The sequence below is a fragment of the Cynocephalus volans genome, chromosome 10 (assembly GCF_027409185.1).
Source record: "Cynocephalus volans isolate mCynVol1 chromosome 10, mCynVol1.pri, whole genome shotgun sequence".
NCBI classification, from domain to species: Eukaryota; Metazoa; Chordata; class Mammalia; order Dermoptera; family Cynocephalidae; genus Cynocephalus; species Cynocephalus volans.
In genome coordinates this window covers 104,737,549-104,756,009 of record NC_084469.1, presented here as the reverse complement: position 1 = coordinate 104,756,009, position 18,461 = coordinate 104,737,549, and the positions used below count along the sequence as shown (strand labels likewise).

Here is an 18,461-nt window from a genome sequence, read left to right as displayed (position 1 = left end):
TCAAATACAGCCCACATGGAGGAAAGCAAACAGAACTGGGATGCCCTGCTAAGTGACCTACTACAAAAGGAACCCCCCGTGGGACCACCACCCAGATTCCCCTCCTGCCCTCTCATCCCTACCAGAGGTGCCGCATCCTGACTCCCAGAATGATCACTGCTTTGTTTTTCTTTGTTTACCCTTTAAGATGTTCACATCCTTAAACAGCAGGATTTTTCAACTTTATATAAAATTTAGAACAATTTGTGTTAACTTTACACAATGAAAAAAATTTCTTTAGGGCTGGCTGGTGAGCTCAGTTGCTTAGAGTGTGGTGCTGATAACACTATAGGCCAGGGTTTGATCCTGCACTGGCCAGCCACCGAAAACAAAGGAACAAAAAATTTCTTTACAAAAACGAATGATGTGGGTCCTGCTTTCATTGCTGCATGTAATGTCTCTGAGCATGTTGCTGTAAGCAGCTGTTATTTCTGCTTTTTCATTTCTGTGCAGGATTCCACTGGCTGAAACAGCATAATTTTGGTATCCGTTCTACTGCAGGCAGACACTGGGTGTGGGCTGTTTCTGGTTTGGGAGTAATATATACATAATGTACGGAGCAAACTGCAATTCTTTTTTGTGTGTGATAAACATAAAACTTACCTCTTAATTTTTAAATGTGCAGTTCAGTGACATTAAGTACACCCACATTATTGTGCAACCACCACCAGTATCCATTTCCAGAACTTTTTGACCATCCCAAACAGAAACTCTGTACTCATTAAGCAATACCTCCCACTCCCCGCCCCCCAACCCCCAGCCCCTGGTAACCTCTAATCTACCTTCTGTCACTATGAATTTGACTACTCTGGCTACCTCATGTAAGTGGAATCACACAATACTTGCCGTTTTCTGACTAACTGGCCTATTTCATAACGTCCTTGAGGTTCACCCATGCGGCAGCATGTGGCAGAATTTTATCCCTTTTTAAGATCAAAATCCTTTTTCAAAAAATAATGTTTGAGGGGCCAACCCGTGGCTCACTCGGGAGAGTGTGGTGCTGATAACACCAAGGCCACGGGTTCGGATCCCTACATAGGGGTGGCCAGTTAGCTCACTTGGGAGAGCTTAGTGCTGATAACACCAAGTCAAGGGTTAAGATCCCCTTATCGGTCATCTTTTTAAAAATATAAAAAACAAAAAACTAATGTTTGATTTCTGCACCACAAACATTTAAAACATTTTACATCATAAAAATTTAAAGGGCATAATGTCAAGGGTTTGGATCCCCATACCCGCCATGCGCCCCCCTCTGCAAAGAAAAAAACATTCCAATAAAATTAAAAATACAATTTCTACATAGTGTCTCAATATTTACACACAAGTTTAAATAAATATTTAAAATAGAACTTTAAATATCTTAAATAAATTGATAACACCAAGGTCCGGAGTTCAATTCCTGGACTGGCCAGCTGCCAAAATAAATAAATAAATAAAATAAAAGTCTGGGTAAGAGTATAAGAAAAAAATATTTCTTTTTTGGGAAAAATGATTTAAAATGAACATTTTAATTAAAATATTAAAAGCAATTTAAAAGTGTAAAATAAATAAAACAAAATAAATGAATATTTATTTATTTATTATTTTAAAAGATGACCGGTAAGGGGATCTCAACCCTTGGCTTGGTGTTGTCAACACCACGCTCAGCCAGTGAGCGAACCGGCCATCCCTATATGGGATCCGAACCCGTGGTCTTGGTGTTATCAGCACCGCACTCTCCCGAGTGAGCCACGGGCCGGCCCAAAATAAATGAATATTTAAATTAATACTATCAATAATATTTGTTTAAAATAAAATTTAAATGTCTCTTAAAAAGCTTAAAATAGATTTCAAATATTTAATTAAAACATAAGGCAATATGTGGACAGACCTTGAAATTGAATATTTATAAATTTTAAGCAAATATTTAAATAATTGTTTAAAATAAACCCTAAAAATGCAAAACCATTTAAATATATAAAATTAAAATACGGGCTGAGCCCGTGGCGCACTCGGTGGCGTGCTGCGCTGGCAGCGCGGCGACGCTCCCGCCGCCGCGGGTTCAGATCCTATATAAGGATGAGCGGTGCACTCCCTGGCTGAGCGCCGGTCACGGAAAAAAAAAAAAAAAAAAAAAAAAAAATTAAAATACAATTTCAATAAATAACTGTTAAAATAATAACTGTTTAACAAAATCTAAAGCTGTACTCGAATACGCTAAGGTATACATCAGCCCCTTCCCTTCTCCAGGACTGAGGCAGCAGGAACGCCCCTCGCTCGGACCTGGCCCCATCGGGCCTCGCGCTCAGGCAGCGCCGTGGCCAGCCCGCCGGCCCGCAAGGACCCCGGACGGCCAAGATGGCGGCCCCCGTGCCACAGGCGCGCAACCTGCTTAGGCTGGCGGCGACCCTGGGCCCGGGATCCCGTGGCTACCGGGCGCCGCCGCCCCCGCGCCGCTCTCCGGGGCCCTGGTGGCCAGACCCGGAGGATCCGCTGACTCCGCGCTGGCAGCTGGGCCCGCGCTACGCGGCCAAACAGTTCGCAAGGCACGGCGCCGCCTCCGGGGTGGTCCCCGGTTCGCTGTGGCCATCGCAGGAGCAGCTGCTCGAGCTGGAGGCTGAGGAGCGCGAATGGTGCCCGAGCCTGGCGGACATGCAGGAATCGCTGCGGGTGCAGCAGCTGGCTGAGGAAGAGAAGCGGCGGGCAAGGTGCGTGTGCGCGGGCAGGCGCGGAGCTACCCTCAGTGCCTGATGGCCCCGAACCGAACTACTTCATTGCCGCATGTGAACTGAGTCTCATACTGTGCCTACTTTATCGGGGTCATGTCGCAGAATCTGCATGTTGCACGTTTACATGCATGCTTATCTGGCTGCAAAACAAACTTCTGGATAACAGTTCATTTTGTCATTCATCAGATCTTTACTGGGTATTTACTGTGTGCAAGGCCCTGCCCCATGCGCTGAGGACACAGCGGGGAACAAAACAGACACGATAGTTCCAGATGGGGACAGGGGACCACTCACTAGAAAGATACAACAGGGGCTGGCCGTTTAGCTTACTTGCTTAGAGTGTGGTGCTAATGACGCCAAGGTCAAGGTATCAGATCCCCTTACCATCCAGCCGTCAAAACAAAAAAAAAGATAAAACAGGGCGAAGAGTGCCTGTCGGAGGACTTCAGTTTGGGAGGCCTTAGGCCTCTCTGAAGAGATATTTAAGCAGAGACCTGAATGACCAGGCATAGCCATAGAGAGATCTTGGGAAGAGAGTTCCTGGTAGAAGGAAAAGCCAGTGCAAAGGCCCTGAGGTAGCATCATGCCTTAAAGAACATCTGAGGCCAGTGTGGCTGGGAAAGAGTACAAAATGAGGACACGGAGGTGATGGGCCTGGAGTCAAGGGCAGAGGTCAGATTTGGAGGCAGATGTGAAGGATTGGATTTGAGGGAAGAATGGAGGCAAGATCAGGGGCATCTAGATGCCACTTCCTGGGGGAGGAGGTAGATCATGTGTGTTCTTGGTATTTAACCTTCTTGTCCTCACAACAGGCAACAGAGAAAGACGCGATCACTCTTATTTTAGAGATGAGGACATCGAGGCCTGGGGAGGTAGAGTCACGTGACGTGACCAGGGTCACCCAGGCAGTGAAGGATCGAATTGGATCTCCCCAGCTGGTTGACCCTGGCATAGGGCTTAATTCTTCCGGCTTCACTATTCTAATCCTTAAAATGGGGCTATGACTGGTACCTACAAACTCATAGGATTGGAGAGAAATGTCCAATCCATTTTTTGGCCTTTACTCCTGTGCCTAGAATTGGACCTCACATGCAGCAGTTTATTAGTGATGTCTGGCATGGAGTGGTTATCTATGGGAACGGCCCATTAGAGTTCATGGATCAGTAAAATGTTGGATTGACTAGGCATCAGCCTTTGGGGATTATCAGGGCTTGGCCCACCCTTGTGTTCAAGTTCCTGCACAAATTACTTTATCTCTTCATCTCTTTCTGTTTCTTCACTTGTCAAGGACTTTTCTTGACAGTTAATGGCAGTGATTAGTCTTCCCTTTTTTTTTTTTTTTTAAATCAATCTCTAGCGGGGAGTTGGAAGAGGCAGGCCATGGGCAAAGGCCTGTGGGTTGATGGGCTCTGCTCTGGCTGTCACTGCCTTCACTTCCCACCCTCCTTCCTCTGCAGGGAGCAGCTCATTGCAGAGCAAATGGCCAAGATGCCACAGATGATCGAGAACTGGCGGCAGCAGCAGCGGGAGCGCTGGGAGAAGGCGCAGGCAGACAAGGAAAGGAGGGCCCAGCTGCAGGCAGAGGTGCAGGAGCGCCTGGGCTACCATGTGGACCCGAGGAGTGCCCGCTTCCAGGAGCTGCTACAGGACCTAGAAAAGCAGCAGCGCAAGCGCCTCAAGGAAGAGAAACAAAGACAGAAAAAGGAGGCGCGAGCTGCTGCGATGGCTGCTACTATAGCCCAGGACCCAGCGGCCTCTGGGGCACCCAGCTCCTGAGCTTTGTCCTTTCCCAATAAAGCCTGTTGTGTGACAGCACCCCACTGAAGAGCTCTGGGTCTTCTCAAGGTGCGCCTCCCTGAGCCCCCAGTTCTCCACCACCTGGGGCTGGGGAATCCCCCCCCCCCCCCAAGCTCTGCTCACACAGGGACACTTAGGCCATGCCGATTATCTGGGGCTTCAGGGGGAGAAAACGGGGGTGCGATGCAAATAATGGAGGAGCAGATGGCAGAAGAGATGAAGGCTTCTGTTTACCAACATTAATCTCCAGTAATTAGCCAATTACCAGGGGGGAAGTATAGCCAAAACAGACCGTGGTGATGATGGTGGGGGGCAGGGAGAAGCAGCCCTTCCAAGGCTAAGCTGGGGCTGGGGCCCACTGCCTGGGAATGACATGGCTTCAAGGGGGAGGGGACACTGGGCCCCAATCTGCAGGGACCAACAGACCCCTCCCCCCATCCTCAGCATTGCTGGTGCCCAGCTAGACCTAGACGCAGACAAGCTGGTGTGGGAAGCTCCAGCAGACACAGACCATAGAGCTGGTTTTAAAACTTTATTCACTTCAAAACCTTTATCAGAGACACGGTTCTTTTCTGGGGTGGGGGTGGCCTTGATCTCCAGAGCTGATTTTATCCCTTCCCCAGGCTGGAGGCCTAGGCCAGACTGGGGAGGGGGGCGTGGGCCTCACAGAGCTCACCCCAGATGGAAAGATTTGGGCCACTCCAATGGAGGATCAAAGTTTGGGGCTCCAGCTTCCCCTCATCCTAGAAAAGGACGGGGTGAGGGGGGTCCTCAGGGGCTCTTCGGGGGATGGGGAAACAAGCAGCCGCCTCTCCATCTGGCTGCAGGGGGCTGGGACAGAGGCCAAGAGGGGCCCATCTGTCGCCTCCAGTCCTGCCAGCTCCTTTGAGCAGGCTGGGCTGGGGAGGAGGATGGGGGGACAGCTGTCTGGCCTGGGTCTTCTCAGACCAAGATGGGAATGGGAGCCGCTTTGGGAGGGTGGGAAGCTGGAGTGATTTTTTTTTTTTTTTAAGGTTTTTGATTTTTTTTCCACTTCTTAAATAAACATGAATATATATATAATTTTTTCTTTTATAAAACTTTTGTGGAGTGGGGTGGGGTGGGGGTCGTGGGCAGCCTGGCCTCCTGGCCTCACTCGTCATCAAAGTTCTGACTCAGAAGGAAGTTGGCAGCCAAGTTCTCGTTTTTCTCACACGCGAAGTAGGCCTGTATCACCAGGCTCTCTGGGAAGCCCAGGGCCTTCAACTGTGGGAAGATAGGCAGGTGTGAGCGGGTGGAGTTGGGGGCTCTGCTGCCAGCAGCGGAGTTGTCCCTCAGCCAGGCCTCTTACCCTCTCTATAGCTTCTTTCTCCTGCGGTGTCACCTGGATGTAGTTCATCTGTGGGGCCTCTTCGCCTATGGCACCCACCTCACCCTCCACGTCCGAGATGTCCGCCAGCTCCCCAGGGGGTTCGTTCAGCATCTGGATGAACTGCTCCTGGTGCCGGCTAATTTGCTGTGGGAGAGAGAGGGGAAGGGGTGGTGACCCATGGCCCTTGTCCCCTTCCCCCAGGTCCTCCATCACAGCCCTTATTTCTTCATTCAGTCAGTAAGCAACTATTCTGGCCAAACACAGCAACAGAGGGCCCTGTCCTGGTGGACTAACGTGCCAAGGTGGGGAAATGGGCTATAAGCAAGCAAATGAACAGACCAGACACCTGCAGATGTGTAGGAAAGACACAGAGGGCCAGAAGAGAGGGACCTGACGGAGGGGAGGGTTTCCTCCAGGTAGAGCAAACAGCAAGTGCAAAGGCCCGGAGTTGGAAGCATCTGGCAAATCCTAGAAACAGGAGACTCATGTGGTGAGAACAGTGTGAACAGGAAGGGAAGGATGAGGAGGCAGAAGATGAGATCTGAGTGGGAGGCTGGAGCCAAACCCACTTTCCTCTAGTGCAGTGGGAAGCCATGGTGGTGACGATTAACCAAGGAAAAGACACGATCTGTGGACCTACTAGAAAGACTAACTCATCTGGGTGTTCAGTGTCTGGAGGTTCTGGTACCACTCTTTCTACTTTTGTGCATATCTGACAACTTTCATGTTAAAGAAAAAAGTGTCTTTTCAGTAGCCTCGATCCTGGTGGGAAATGGACTGTGGGGACTAGGCAGAAGTGTGGCCTGGGAGGAGGCTGCAGGGAGCTGGCTGGGTGGAGGGGCAGCCATGGAGGCATGGTACAGGAACTCGGCTTAGTGGAAATGGAGCAGATAGGACAGGTGATGGACCCCAGAAACCACAGGCTGGTCCTCACAGAGACAGGAGGACTTGGAGAAGGGTGTGTTCTGAAGTCTAAGAAGTCTTGAAACTAGCACTTTCATGGAGACATCAAGTCAGACAGATGAGCAAGGCATTCAGAAGTCTAGGCTGGTTACACAGGTTCAGAGGCCACCAGACAGACTCCAGGCCCCAGGACAAAATGAGAGGAGGACAGAGGACAGATAAGGAACAGAGATGAGCAGGAGGGACTGAGAAGGGGAAAAGCAGCAAATGGCAGGTCCTAAGGTAGGACAGGTGGGCGCTTCCCAGAGGACCCAGAACAACCTGCTTCACTCTTCCGGGCAATCACTCCTCCCTGCTCACACCCAGGGGGCCACTGTCCCTCTGCCTGTGAACCTTCAAGGGCAGGAGGGGGCCTTCCCAAGCACAGTAGTCCCAGAGCCAACTGGGGTACAGCTGTTCTGGGCACTGCCTTATAGACATTTACGAAGCGCCAGCTGTATGTAGAACTGAGCCAGAGCCAAAGAGCTCAGGACCCAGAGGCTGGTGGCAGACACACATGCCACCAACTGCATGCCTCTGGGGTCTTCCTCTGTGGGGGCAGGTTGATGTCAACAGCACCCACCCCTCATAGGGTGGTCAGTGTGGGTCAACAGGTTGCAGGGTTGTGGTACCCACAGGGAAGGGGAAATGGTGCCTGCCCTGGCTGCCTCTGCCCCTGGGGCCGCACCTGCAAAAGCTGAGGGTTCTCCTGACCCAGCTGCTGAAGCAGAGCGGGCAGCAGCGCCGGGTTCTGCTGAATCACCTGCCGCATGTTCTGGAACTGGGGCTGGTCCCGCAGGAACTCCAGGGGGTTCTCTCCTGCTGGCATCAGGAAGGGGTGTGCTCAGATGTCATGCTGGGCTCCCAGGAATGTTGTGTGGGAGAGGAGAAGGAGTGGGGGACAAGAGGAGTCAGGTGCCTTGAGAACAAATACCCCACATACATACCTCCCCACTCACTCACCTGCTTCTGTGGCTGGCTGCTCAGACACCTGGCTTTCCTGGACAGAACCATGCTCTGGCTCGGGGCTCCCAGGAATACCCTGTAAGGGGTCCTGTTTAGTTCTACTGCACAGACCTCCCACTGTCTCCCCTGCATGCCCTGCGTTGGCAGGAGAAAGACAAGGCCTCGGCCCTGCCTTCTTCAGGCCCACCCACCACGCATGTCCAGTCTCCTGTGGGAAGGCTTTAGTGGTTGGAAGCACGGCCCAAAGGCAGAGGGGCAGGTTTTTGCCTCCCCCAACCACCACCCATCAGGACAGTGAGGCCAAAAGACTCTCTTGAGGCCTCCCAGGGAGGTCGCGGCCCCACCTCACCGTGAGCAGATATTCCACGGCTCGGTGAGGGTTGTTGTAGCTGGCTCTCAGGGCAGCCACGACCCGCTCCCGCTCATAACCCATGGACATGATCTCCGTCAACATCGTCTCATACTCTGAGCCAGTCACTGTGAAGGGAGCAGCAAGAGCTGGGTCACCAGGGGGAGGAAAGGACAGCTCCCAGGCCCTCCCACAAGCAGACAAGGCCCAGCTGATGGCTGGGGCACTCAGTTGCCTCTGCCTTGGGACAACCCACCCACCTAGCGTGGAGGCCGCGTCTTCCTCTCGCCCGCTGCTACCTGAAGAGGGAACAGAGCTGCAAATCCAAGAGAGAGAAATCGGACCCTGGCTTCTGGTGGCCTGCCCTCCCCCCAGGTGTGTGGGACCACATATGTGGGTGCTGGAATGTGCTGGGAGGACAGGGCCCAAGTTGAGGCTGCTGCACCCTGCCTTACCCTGACAAGGACTCTGGAGACGTCGTGGGGGCTGATTCCTCGGATGGGCTCTTGTCCTCTCCGGTGGTAGGTGGGGGATGAGACATGCCTGATGCAGGGGCTGGAGGAAAGGATGTGGAGGACTCTGGGGCAGCAGTGGGTGAAGCCTCTGGGGGTGCTGAGGTAACCTGACCAGCTTTGGCCTGTGACAGTGAGAAAAAGGGAGCTGGCATCAGCATTCCTATCGAGCCCCAACATCCCGCCCCATTGTGGCCCCACCCAGTACACAGCTAATCTCTCCTGGGCACTCAGGCTCATGGCCAGCTCCCCAGCTAATCCACTCATCCTCTCAGCCAGCACACTTCACCCACCTTGGTTACCATGACAACCACAAAATTCTTCTCATCAATGCGATAGTCCCTGATGGGGACATCATCACTCAGGATCTTGCCAGCATAGATGAGTTTCTGTCCAGCCACGGGGAAAGCATCCCGACCCTTCTCAGCTTCTATCTTTTCCTTTAGCACTTTCACCTGGAAGAACAGGTACAGTCAGTCATTGCAAACCCCAAGATTCTCTCTTCCTTTCTAGTTTAGTGGGGAGAGACCACAAGCCCTGATGGTAGAGAGGCTAAACATTACAGTCAAGTAAGCTAGACTTGAATTTGTTCCATCATCCTGCCATTCAACAGAGTATTTACTGAACACCTATCATGTGCCAGGTGCTGTTTTAGGCACTGAGGCTGTCTTAGGCTCGGAGGCCACAGCAGGGAGCAAGACTCAACACAAGTCCCTGCTCTCCTGGAGAGGACACTAATATGAGAAAAAAAACAAATACGTACATCAGACGATACAAGATACAATGAGAAACAAAACATTATAAAGAGGAAATAGGAGGGTCCTCCATTCCACAGTAGTGACCTTGGTAGTAGTCGTTGTTTACTGAGAAAATTCTACGTTGATAGTACTATTGCATATGTACCATGCTTTTAAGGCCTCATAGTAACCAAATGGAATAGACAGCATTGGCCTCACTTTATATTTGAAGCACAGAGAGGTTAAGCAACTTGCCCAGTCAAACATTTGGGCTGATCAAAAAATCTGAGTCTGCTTCCTTTCCTACAAAAAGTGGACTTCGCATCCCTCATGGGGTAGTTGTGCTAAGTACACAGTTAAACAATCAATATGTTTGAATTAGGTCCTAATTCTCCTTTCAGCTAAAAACGCAGCATAACGTTTAGACCGGGGGCTCTCACATGAGGCAGAATCGAATTTGAAATCCCCCCCCTCTGCCATTACATGCTGTATGTGACTGGCAAAGTTCCTCAGCCCGGAGATTTCCACATCTGTAAAACTGGGAAGGTTCCCAAATGACAAGTCCGCTTTGCAGATCGGCAAAATAACACTAAAACGCCCAGTGACTGCCAAAGAATAAACGGCTAACAAACACAGACCACTGAAACTATTAAGATTGACACCGTTTATTATCATTATCGCCGTCGTCACCACTCGACATCTCCTGGTCATTACTCCCAGATTCAGCCACCACCGTTCCGAGGATACGCCTGCAAAACTGGGAACGCGGATCCCCCGTCCCCGACCCGGCGACCGCGACCCGGCAGGGGATCCGAGCCAGCGGCTCCCGCGCCTTGCAAGAGCGCTGACATCGGAGCCGGGTCCTGGCGGGCGCCCCGGGGGTGGGGCCTCGCCCGGAGACCGGCCCAGGAGCGCCGCCCGAGCCGCCGGGGACTGGGCAGGGGACCATCGGGGGGATCCGGGAAAGTCGGGCAGGTTGGGGGGGTGAGCCCGGCTCGGCCTCGGCCCGGCCCGCGCCGTCCTCCCCTCCTCTCACGTTGGGATCCAGGCCTCCCCGCCCCCACCCACTCCCGGCACCCGTCGCTCCCGCCCCCAGGCTCCGGCCCGGCCCGCACCGTCTCGTCAGGCTCCATACGGATCTTGAAGGTCTGCTGCTGCAGCGTTTTCAGCGTGATGGTGACGGCCATGGCGGGGCCCGAGCGACGCGGCGGCCCCTGGATCCTCACACAACATGCAACTCACGCCGCCGCCATCTTAGCGCCCAGCCGCGCCGCGCGCCGACCGCTTCCGGGGCAGGAGATGCGCGCGCTGACCATCAGCGCACGTGACCTGTGCGCGTCCCCCCCCCCCTCCGCCTTTTCATGCGCACAAGCCCGCCCTTGGCCCAGGCATGCGCAGACTAAACTTTGTTTTGCGGGAGGGGAGGGGGCTTCTTGCTCTGCGCGCACACCCGTCACGTAGCTTTTCGAGTGACGCCATGCCCGTTAGCGGTGACGTCATGTGGCCGCCAAATGGCTCGTCTCTCCACTTTAACGGGCAAGTGAGTTTGTTGGTAACGTGAACAAAATCTCTCATGTAGTTGTTACAGACATTTGTACTTCCTCCGATAAAAGCATTGTTCACACTTTTTATTCCAAATGAATTTTATTCTGATCTGACCACCCCAGAGCAGGAATCCTGTTTAGCCCTCAAGGTGGAAGTCATGCAGACTGGCAGTGATACCTGAAAGATCACCAACAATTAATGAAAGGTTTTTTTAAAATGGCCTCATTCATGTATTCTTGAAGAAGATCTGGATTTTTGAAATGAATCTACAGTTCTAGTTCTTAGGTCTCCCACCTTTGCTGCTGCTTCTCCGACTGCTTTGTTCAACTCACTATCCCCACCCAGCCTGACCCCAGAAGTTTAACGGAGACGTTACCTTTCAAGGCCTGCCCATATTGAATACACACTGTCTCCATAAACTCTCTCTGGATGCACCACTCCTGGGGGCACCCGGAGGGGATCAGCCTGGGCCAGAGGACTCCTGAGGGAATGGAAGCATGAAAAAGTTGCAAAAGCAAGGAGTGGGAAAGTGGTTCACCAAAACTGAAGAGGCTGCTTTAGAGGACTGGACAGAGGTGGGGTTAGGCTTGATCTCCTGGTTAGTTGCAGTGTAGGAGTGGTGACTGGAGGTAGGGAGGCCAGAGAGGCTGTAGCAACATTCCTATGTTCTGAACCGACCATTACCTGCCTCCAAACTTGGTCTTCTGTTTCTATCCAAGTACTCAGCCAAGCTAGGAACCAGTCACCCAAAGCCTCAACCCAATGCCCAACTTCAACTCCTGCTGCTTCTCCCTCCAATGCCTGCCCTGAGCTTAGAAGCTCCCACCAGTTGGCCAGGCTCAGGCCAGGGCTAGTTGAGGGCTTCTTACTTCTCTGTCCCCCATGAAGAGACAGACTCCCTCCCTATCTCCAGCCCTCCCAATGGACTTTAAGTAGCTGAACCCCAAGAGGTATGCCCAGGCCTTCCCCCTCTGCTCCCTCTTTTGGGTCCACTTCTTTCCCCATTTGGCCCTGAAGACCACAGGTCCTTGGGCAAGTTAAATACCATCTCTGAGCCTATCGCCTTGATTATAAATGGATTAATTGCTTTTAACACCACTGGCGTGTATTAATGTATGAAATTGCTCAATCATCATAGTATTGCTTCAAATAGACAGGATGTACACATGGCTGTCTAAAATGTATAGTATAGGGCCAGCCTGTGGCTCACGCGGGAGAGTGTGGTGCTGATAACACCAAGGCCACGGGTTCGAATCCTGTATAGGGATGGCTGGTTCGCTCACTGGCTGAGCATGGTGTCGAGGGTTAAGATCCCCTTACCAGTCATCTTTTCAAAAAAAAAAAAAATGTATAGTATGAGTTAGTGGCTAGGATGTGGGTTCAAATCCCTGCCCACTCACCAAGTTCTGGACCTGTCTCCACATCAAGTGGACTGGCACTAGAACCAAAACTCACTAATTTGGTGTTTAAGGACTCAAGTGAGTTAATATGTGGAGTATTTACAGCCATACTTATAACATTCCTTCTCCCACTCGTTTTGGGGGTATGGGGTAAATAAGGGCCCCTGTAATCTTGTGGAACAGTCAACTCTTCAGAAGCTGAAAAATAAGACTTATGCAGGAGCTACTACCCCCAAATAGGCCACCTTTGGTTCCCCGATGTCCATCCTACCCCAGAAGGAGACACAGGAGGGAGACACAAAACTTAATTTAATAGAAATTTTGTTTTTAGTTCTTACATTCTCAGTGTGAGCCCAGCTGGAACCTGCTGCCCCGCCCCATCCAGAAGTGGCCCAGTCCCGGGGGCAGGGGAGAAAGGGGGAGACAGAATGGGAAGAGAGCCCCGTTCTTCCTCAGTGCTGGGGGGGCTGGAGATGCCACCCCCCTTCTTCTGCCCCCCCTCTGGGCTACAGGAAGGAGAACAGATGGAATCTCAGGCCTGGGGCTTCTCCTCCACACCCCTGCCCCAGGTTGGAGGCTAGCTAATGGATCCTGGGAGAGAAGGAGATGGAGCAAGGAAAAGATGTTGATGAAGAAAGATGAGAACCAAGAGTGAGGGTTGATGGAGAAGCAAAGACAAAACACCAATTAAAAAAAAGGGGGGGGGGGAAACAAAACCAAAATCCACCCCATATCTGAACCCGCCTGGAAAAAAATGAAAGTTCTCGAGTCTCATAGAGACATTATTTGGCGCGGCCGGCTCTGCAGCGGCGCGCTCAGGCCTCAGTCCAGCCCTGGAGGCGGGTGGTGCGGCCTCTACAGCTCATCCTTGGCCTGGCCAGGGGTGTCCTCCTCCTCCTCCTCCTTGTCCTCCTCATCCTCTTCGTCCTCATCTTTGTCCTCCTCGTCCTCCTTGTCCTCGGCCTCCTCTTCCTCATCCTCCTTGCGTTTTTTGTCCTCCTCCTCCTCTTTAAGCCTCTGCTCCTCGTCCTGCTTGTCCTTCATTTGCTTTTCGGCTGCCTGCACGCACAGACCACATGCCTCAGCACCTGGCCCTTGCCTGCCAGCCCTGCCTGCCCCCCAAATCAGGACCGATTCCCCTGGCCCCACCTTTGTGACGCCCCACGTCTGATTGCCAAATTCCTCAGCGTGTGCCTCGTCATTGGTGATGAGGAAGTTGTCAAAAATGGTACCAGACTTGACCTGAGGAATGAATGGACAGGTGGTCACAGGTGGCACCCAATAGCCCTGGCTTTGGACAGGGCTTCCACCCACATTGTGGTAACTACTACGTGCTCCAGACACTGCAGTCAAAAAAAAAAAAAAAAAAAGTGTAAGAGGGCCACCCTGCCTGGGTTCAAACCCCAGCTCTGCCATCCCATGCCCATATGACCTTGGGTTACTGACTTCACTTCTCTCTCCTCAGTTTTCTCACCTGTAAGATAGGGACTCACTCCCTAGCTCATGAATTTTTTCAGGTACCTACTACATGCCAGGAACTACATACAAAAGGTACATCAGTGACCAAAACAAACATAACTTCAGTCCCAGATAACTTTCTTTTTTTTTTTTGAGTGGCTGACCAGTAGGGAAATCCAAACCCTTGACCTTGGTGTTAGCAGCATCATGCTCTAACCAAATGAGTAACCGGCCAGCCCAGCCAGCTAACTTTCTATCTGGATTATCAGACCCCTTTCACTGTTGTTGGGGAAAGTTAAGTTGATTCAGATAAAAGTACTTGGGAAGTACCTGGCACATAATAAGTTGAACTTCAAAGGGGGTGCTGTGGGGATGCCACACAGACCAGGAAATGCTTCATGAAAATACATTTTGGAGTCAGACCTGCCTGGGGTTGAATCCTACCCTGTTCCTTTCCCCTTGGGACACTCTGTGCACTAGAGATTCCCTAGGAATCCTCCTCTTCCCTCTGTGACTCACCTGCCAGAGATCTAGGCCCAGCACAGCAAAGTTGTCATATGCATAGATATTGGCATCAGGAGAATACTCAGGGTTGTCTATTTCTGGGTGGATCCATGTGCCCTTGTAATCTGGGTTGTCGATCTGCCGGGGCTTCCACTCGCCCTGTGGAGGTAGAAGGGAACTGAAAGGTGGGCAAAGGGTGGTGCGCTCCCCACTGTGAGGCCCAGCCCTACTCAGAGCCTCAAGCTCACCTTGTACTCAGGGTTCTGAATGACTGGCGGTTCCCACTCTCCATCCATCTCTTCATCCCAGTCCTCGGGCTTCTTAGCATCAGGGTCAGGGATGTGCTCGGGCTTGTCCCAGTCCTGGGGGTATATGAGAAGGTCAGAGTCAGACTAGCTGTCCTCCACACCCTCCGTGGTGGACAGCCCCTGCCCATGCCCCAACCTCAGGCTTGGAGTCTGTGGGGTCATCAATCTTGGGCCGCTCGTCCCAGTCTTCCGGCTTTGCAGCATCAGGATCCTTTATCTTTTTGGGTGGCAAGAAGTCCCAATCATCCTCCAAGGAGCCTGACTCCACCTGGCTGTTGTCAATCTTCACTTCATAGGTGTTGTCTGGCCGCACAATCAGCGTGTACAGGTGTGTAAATTCATCATCCTGAAGAAGGCAGGAGGTGAGTGGCCCCGCCCACCAGACTGGCCTCTGAGCCTCCCATGACAGCCATTTGTCATCACCCCCAGGCACACCTTGCAACGGATGTCCTTGTTGATCAGCACGTTCTTGCCCTTATAGTTGAAGATGACATGAACCTTCTTGGTGCCAGGGCCACAGATGTCAGGGCCTAGGTGGAGAGCAGATGCATTTAGGAGTCAGAGACTGCCAACTATTGGGAGGCCCCCACCCCTCTTTACAAAAGGAAGACCTAGTTCTTCATCTCAGGTCTTTCATAACTGAAAAAATGAGATTCAGACCCTGAGTCTATCCTTAAGGGATTGTAGGTGGAGCCTTAAGAAAATAAAATAAAAACCTACTCCCTAGAACTCAATATCCTTGTTTGTAAAATTGGAAACCATCTACATAGGATCACACAAATTAACAGTCCAAATCCACAATCATGCCATTTTTGCTAACTGTGATCTATCCCCTCAGTTACCCCTCCACAGAAAAGCCTGATGATTGAGTGCTTCCTAGGCAATCAAGATCACCCTTCTGGATTATAAGGAACCCACGGAATTTCAGTCTCCCACCAACTAACAGGACAGAGATAAGTACCAGGGTAGGGCCCCTCACCAAACATAATGTTGTATTCTGAGTCTCCATGCATATCGGTCTGGTCCAAGCTATCGGGAAACAGCTTCACGTAGCCGCCCCCACAGTCGATATTCTGCTCGTGCTTCACTGTAAACTGCACCACCAGTGTCTGGCCCTTGTTGCTGAAGGGCTCGAATCTGGCCGACAGGGCATAAAAGCGCGCATCCTGGCTGGTCTGCAACCCTGGGAGGGGACAACAGTGAAGTCACGGTTGGGCTCTGACCACCGGGAACTCTAGACCTGGAAATACAGACGACCCCCCCACCCCCACCCCCACCCGCCATGCTCCTGGGGGATGGCCATGCTCTGTGTGCTAACTACAGCTTCCACCAGGAAGTCCTCTTGGGTCTGAGGACCTATTCCCAGGCTCTCACCTTTATCTTTCTCCTGATCACCGTAGAACTTGCCGGAACTGAGCACGAATTTGCCAAAATCTGACTTGTGTTTGGAATCGATCCAGCGGTTAGTCCACCCGTCTAGGGAGTCAGAGTGACCGGTCAGCGCGGCCGTGCCGATCTCCCCGTCCCCTCCCAACATCTGCCAGAAGCCATAAGCTGCGGAGGGCAGGGAAAGAGATCCCCCAGCTCTCCCCACCCCAACCTCTAGTTTGACATCTCGGGCGGCTTAAGAGATCCTCGGGCGAACCCTAACTCCCGCCGTGGGAGGCGGCTGCGTCCTCCACGCTCCCCAGAGACGGAGAAAAGGGATCGCCCGTGGCTCTAGTCCCCGGGGGACCACTGTGTTGGCCCTCTAAGCGGTAATTACAGGCGACAACGCATATCAAGGCTGGGAGGCCAGACCCGTCGTCGGGGCGGTACCAAGGCGGGACCAGGCCTTACCTCCGTCCAGAAACTGCTCCTTGAAATAGACGGTGGGTTCGGCGACAGCCAAGCCAAGGAGGCCGAGCAGCAGCGGCACAGGCAGGACCATGGCGAGCCGAGGGGGCGGCGGCACGCGGGCCCTTTAAAACGATCCTCAGGCAGCACCTCTGCAGTACGGACAGACGCCGCCGCCGACCGCGTATTTTTATATCCACTCGCCTCTCAAACCAACTTGACCCAGCCTCTGGGCCCGCCCACCACGCTTGATCATTGGTCTATAGCCATGGCGGTCTCTTTCCATTGGGCCCTTGCCAGCTCAGCATGTTAAGCTGTACCTCGGAACGCTGGGTTCCCAGATGGCCAATTTCTATTGGCCTCACCACCGGCCAATGAGGGTCGACCACGCGTTGTGGGGGACGCCCTCTTGAGGGGTGGGGGCCGCGAGCCCCCCAGGCCAGATCACATGACCAGACCTCAGCCCGACCCCGCCCTCCCCCGCGTCTTTCCGTTTGGACGTTTAAAGAACCCGCGGGAGCGCAGGTGTAACCGTGCGGGACTCGGACCTTGCTCCGGCTTCGCCCCCTCCCGTCCCCTGTGCATGGAGTACTGGGCAAGGCTTTCCTAGCCACTTTCTATCTTACACTTGGCACCCCAGCGAGATCCCTCTCCAGCGTGGGGCAGAGGACACCATGACTCTGAGGCTGGGGGCCTGGGGCTTCGCGGCACCCCGATGCCACAGCCAAGCAGGCCAGTGGAAAGAATGCCGTACCTCTCCTCCTTCCGCCCCCTTGTGTCCTGGCAGCCTGTCAGATTGCTGCTGTGTAACCTGGACATGTCGCTTGGCCTCTCTGAAGTCACAGAAGCTAGCTGCTCCCTAGAAGAAGCTTTTAGGGCTGTCTGGGGACAGAGGGAAGGAAGCGCAGCAGGCTCGAAGAGGTGACTATAGGCTGTGACTTCTAGGGTAGGGGCGGGGTTATTCCTCTGTTTGCCGCCTCCCCTTACTCTCTCCTCTCAGCCCGTAAATGAAAGGGGTCGCTGCCTGTGGTCTCCCACAAACGGCCTGGCTTTTGCAATTAAACGGCTATAGCCGAGAAGGCAGGGGGTTCCGTTTGAGGAGGAGAAAAAGACACAGATGGTCGGGAAGATAAGGTCCCAGGGAGATGGGCAGGACCCCTGGGTCTAGAGTCTTCTGAAGCCAGAGGCACGTGACGGACACCAGCTCCCTGCCTCCCTGCCATAGGAAGGAGGAAGGACAGCTGGGGGTTTTCCAGACTTTGAGCAAATGGGCCCTGGAGCTGGGAACACGGGAGTGGACTGCGGAAGCAAGGGAGGTGGGGAATCCTGGCAATAGGGTGGGGAGGGGGGCCAGTGGTAGAGACTAAGAAAAGGGAAGGAATGAGGAGTATTGGGGAAGCCGGGGTTCTGCCCCTTACTTCAGGCAGTATCCAGTATTGCCTAGCCTGGCCCCGCTCACGAGGATGTCCAAGTCCAGGGAGAACACCCCAGGCATGCCACTTCCACATTCCCTCCCGTCGTGTAGCATGCACATGAGGGCTTGGTGCTTCCTGCCTGAGAGTAGACACTGTGGATCTTGTTCACCTCTCCATCCCCCAATGTCTCCTGCAGCACCTGACACGGAACAGGCTTAAAAACTACTTGCTTGTGGGCCGGCCCGTGGCTCACTCAGGAGAGTTTAGTACTGATAACACCAAGGCCCCGGGTTCGGATCCCATATAGGGATGGCCGGTTCGCTCACTGGCTGAGCATGGTGCTGACAACACCAAGTCAAGGGTTAAGATCCCCTTACCGGTCATCTTAAAAAAAAAAAAAAACTGCTTGTGACTGAAGGAAGGAAGGACTCTTGTGGGAATTAAGTACACGAAAATGGCGAAAGTGCTTTGACGCTGAGGAGAAAAGGGACTTTGAGAGATGTATCCTGAATACAGGACCTCATTGGAGGGTCAGGATTTGGGGTTATTAGTAACGCCATTTTACAGGCTCAAATAATAATTGTGGTATTCAAT

General features: G+C 52.7%; 3 protein-coding genes across 5 annotated transcripts; 1 reads left to right on the top strand and 2 right to left on the bottom strand.

Annotated features, from left to right (window-relative positions):
* The first annotated feature begins 2,368 nt into the window (after positions 1–2,368).
* On the top strand, positions 2,369–4,567 carry GADD45GIP1 (GADD45G interacting protein 1). Its single transcript, XM_063111218.1, has 2 exons — positions 2,369–2,726; positions 4,205–4,567. The coding sequence occupies exons 1-2, from the start codon at positions 2,377–2,379 to the stop codon at positions 4,521–4,523; spliced, it is 669 nt and encodes a 222-aa protein (XP_062967288.1). The 5' UTR covers positions 2,369–2,376; the 3' UTR covers positions 4,524–4,567.
* A 495-nt stretch (positions 4,568–5,062) lies between these two features.
* RAD23A (RAD23 homolog A, nucleotide excision repair protein) lies at positions 5,063–10,714 on the bottom strand. 3 transcript variants are annotated; one of them, XM_063111217.1, is made up of 9 exons: positions 10,517–10,714; positions 8,958–9,119; positions 8,608–8,789; positions 8,413–8,468; positions 8,153–8,280; positions 7,801–7,879; positions 7,526–7,659; positions 5,940–6,039; positions 5,063–5,789 (listed from the first exon to the last, which is right to left on the bottom strand). In XM_063111217.1, exons 1-9 carry the CDS (start codon positions 10,586–10,588, stop codon positions 5,734–5,736), a joined length of 969 nt encoding a protein of 322 aa, XP_062967287.1. In that variant the 5' UTR covers positions 10,589–10,714; the 3' UTR covers positions 5,063–5,733. The 3 variants fall into 3 exon arrangements, with proteins under 3 accessions (XP_062967287.1, XP_062967285.1, XP_062967286.1); XM_063111215.1 differs by having other exon boundaries at positions 5,875–6,039; positions 10,517–10,713; XM_063111216.1 differs by having other exon boundaries at positions 5,875–6,039; positions 7,526–7,656; positions 10,517–10,712.
* Positions 10,715–12,640: 1,926 nt separating this feature from the next.
* On the bottom strand, positions 12,641–16,616 carry CALR (calreticulin). The gene is made up of 9 exons (XM_063110426.1): positions 16,456–16,616; positions 15,991–16,092; positions 15,596–15,799; positions 15,052–15,146; positions 14,753–14,962; positions 14,557–14,670; positions 14,324–14,467; positions 13,496–13,588; positions 12,641–13,405 (listed from the first exon to the last, which is right to left on the bottom strand). Exons 1-9 carry the CDS (start codon positions 16,544–16,546, stop codon positions 13,202–13,204), a joined length of 1,257 nt encoding a protein of 418 aa, XP_062966496.1. The 5' UTR covers positions 16,547–16,616; the 3' UTR covers positions 12,641–13,201.
* Between the last annotated feature and the right edge of the window lie 1,845 nt (positions 16,617–18,461).

Excerpts from the sequence above, each read along its gene's own strand:
- RAD23A (XM_063111215.1), bottom strand. The coding sequence starts at position 10,588 with ATGGCCGTCACCATCACGCTGAAAACGCTGCAGCAGCAGACCTTCAAG. Across the intron at positions 8,469-8,607 it reads TCTCCAGAGTCCTTGTCAGG|CTCTGTTCCCTCTTCAGGTA; the intron begins GTAAGGCAGGGT and ends TTGGATTTGCAG. Across the intron at positions 5,790-5,874 it reads AGAAAGAAGCTATAGAGAGG|TTGAAGGCCCTGGGCTTCCC; the intron begins GTAAGAGGCCTG and ends ATCTTCCCACAG.
- GADD45GIP1 (XM_063111218.1), top strand. The coding sequence starts at position 2,377 with ATGGCGGCCCCCGTGCCACAGGCGCGCAACCTGCTTAGGCTGGCGGCG. Across the intron at positions 2,727-4,204 it reads GAAGAGAAGCGGCGGGCAAG|GGAGCAGCTCATTGCAGAGC; the intron begins GTGCGTGTGCGC and ends CTTCCTCTGCAG.
- CALR (XM_063110426.1), bottom strand. The coding sequence starts at position 16,546 with ATGGTCCTGCCTGTGCCGCTGCTGCTCGGCCTCCTTGGCTTGGCTGTC. Across the intron at positions 16,093-16,455 it reads GGAGCAGTTTCTGGACGGAG|ACGGGTGGACTAACCGCTGG; the intron begins GTAAGGCCTGGT and ends CTGACTCCCTAG. Across the intron at positions 15,147-15,595 it reads AGAATACAACATTATGTTTG|GCCCTGACATCTGTGGCCCT; the intron begins GTGAGGGGCCCT and ends CTCTCCACCTAG.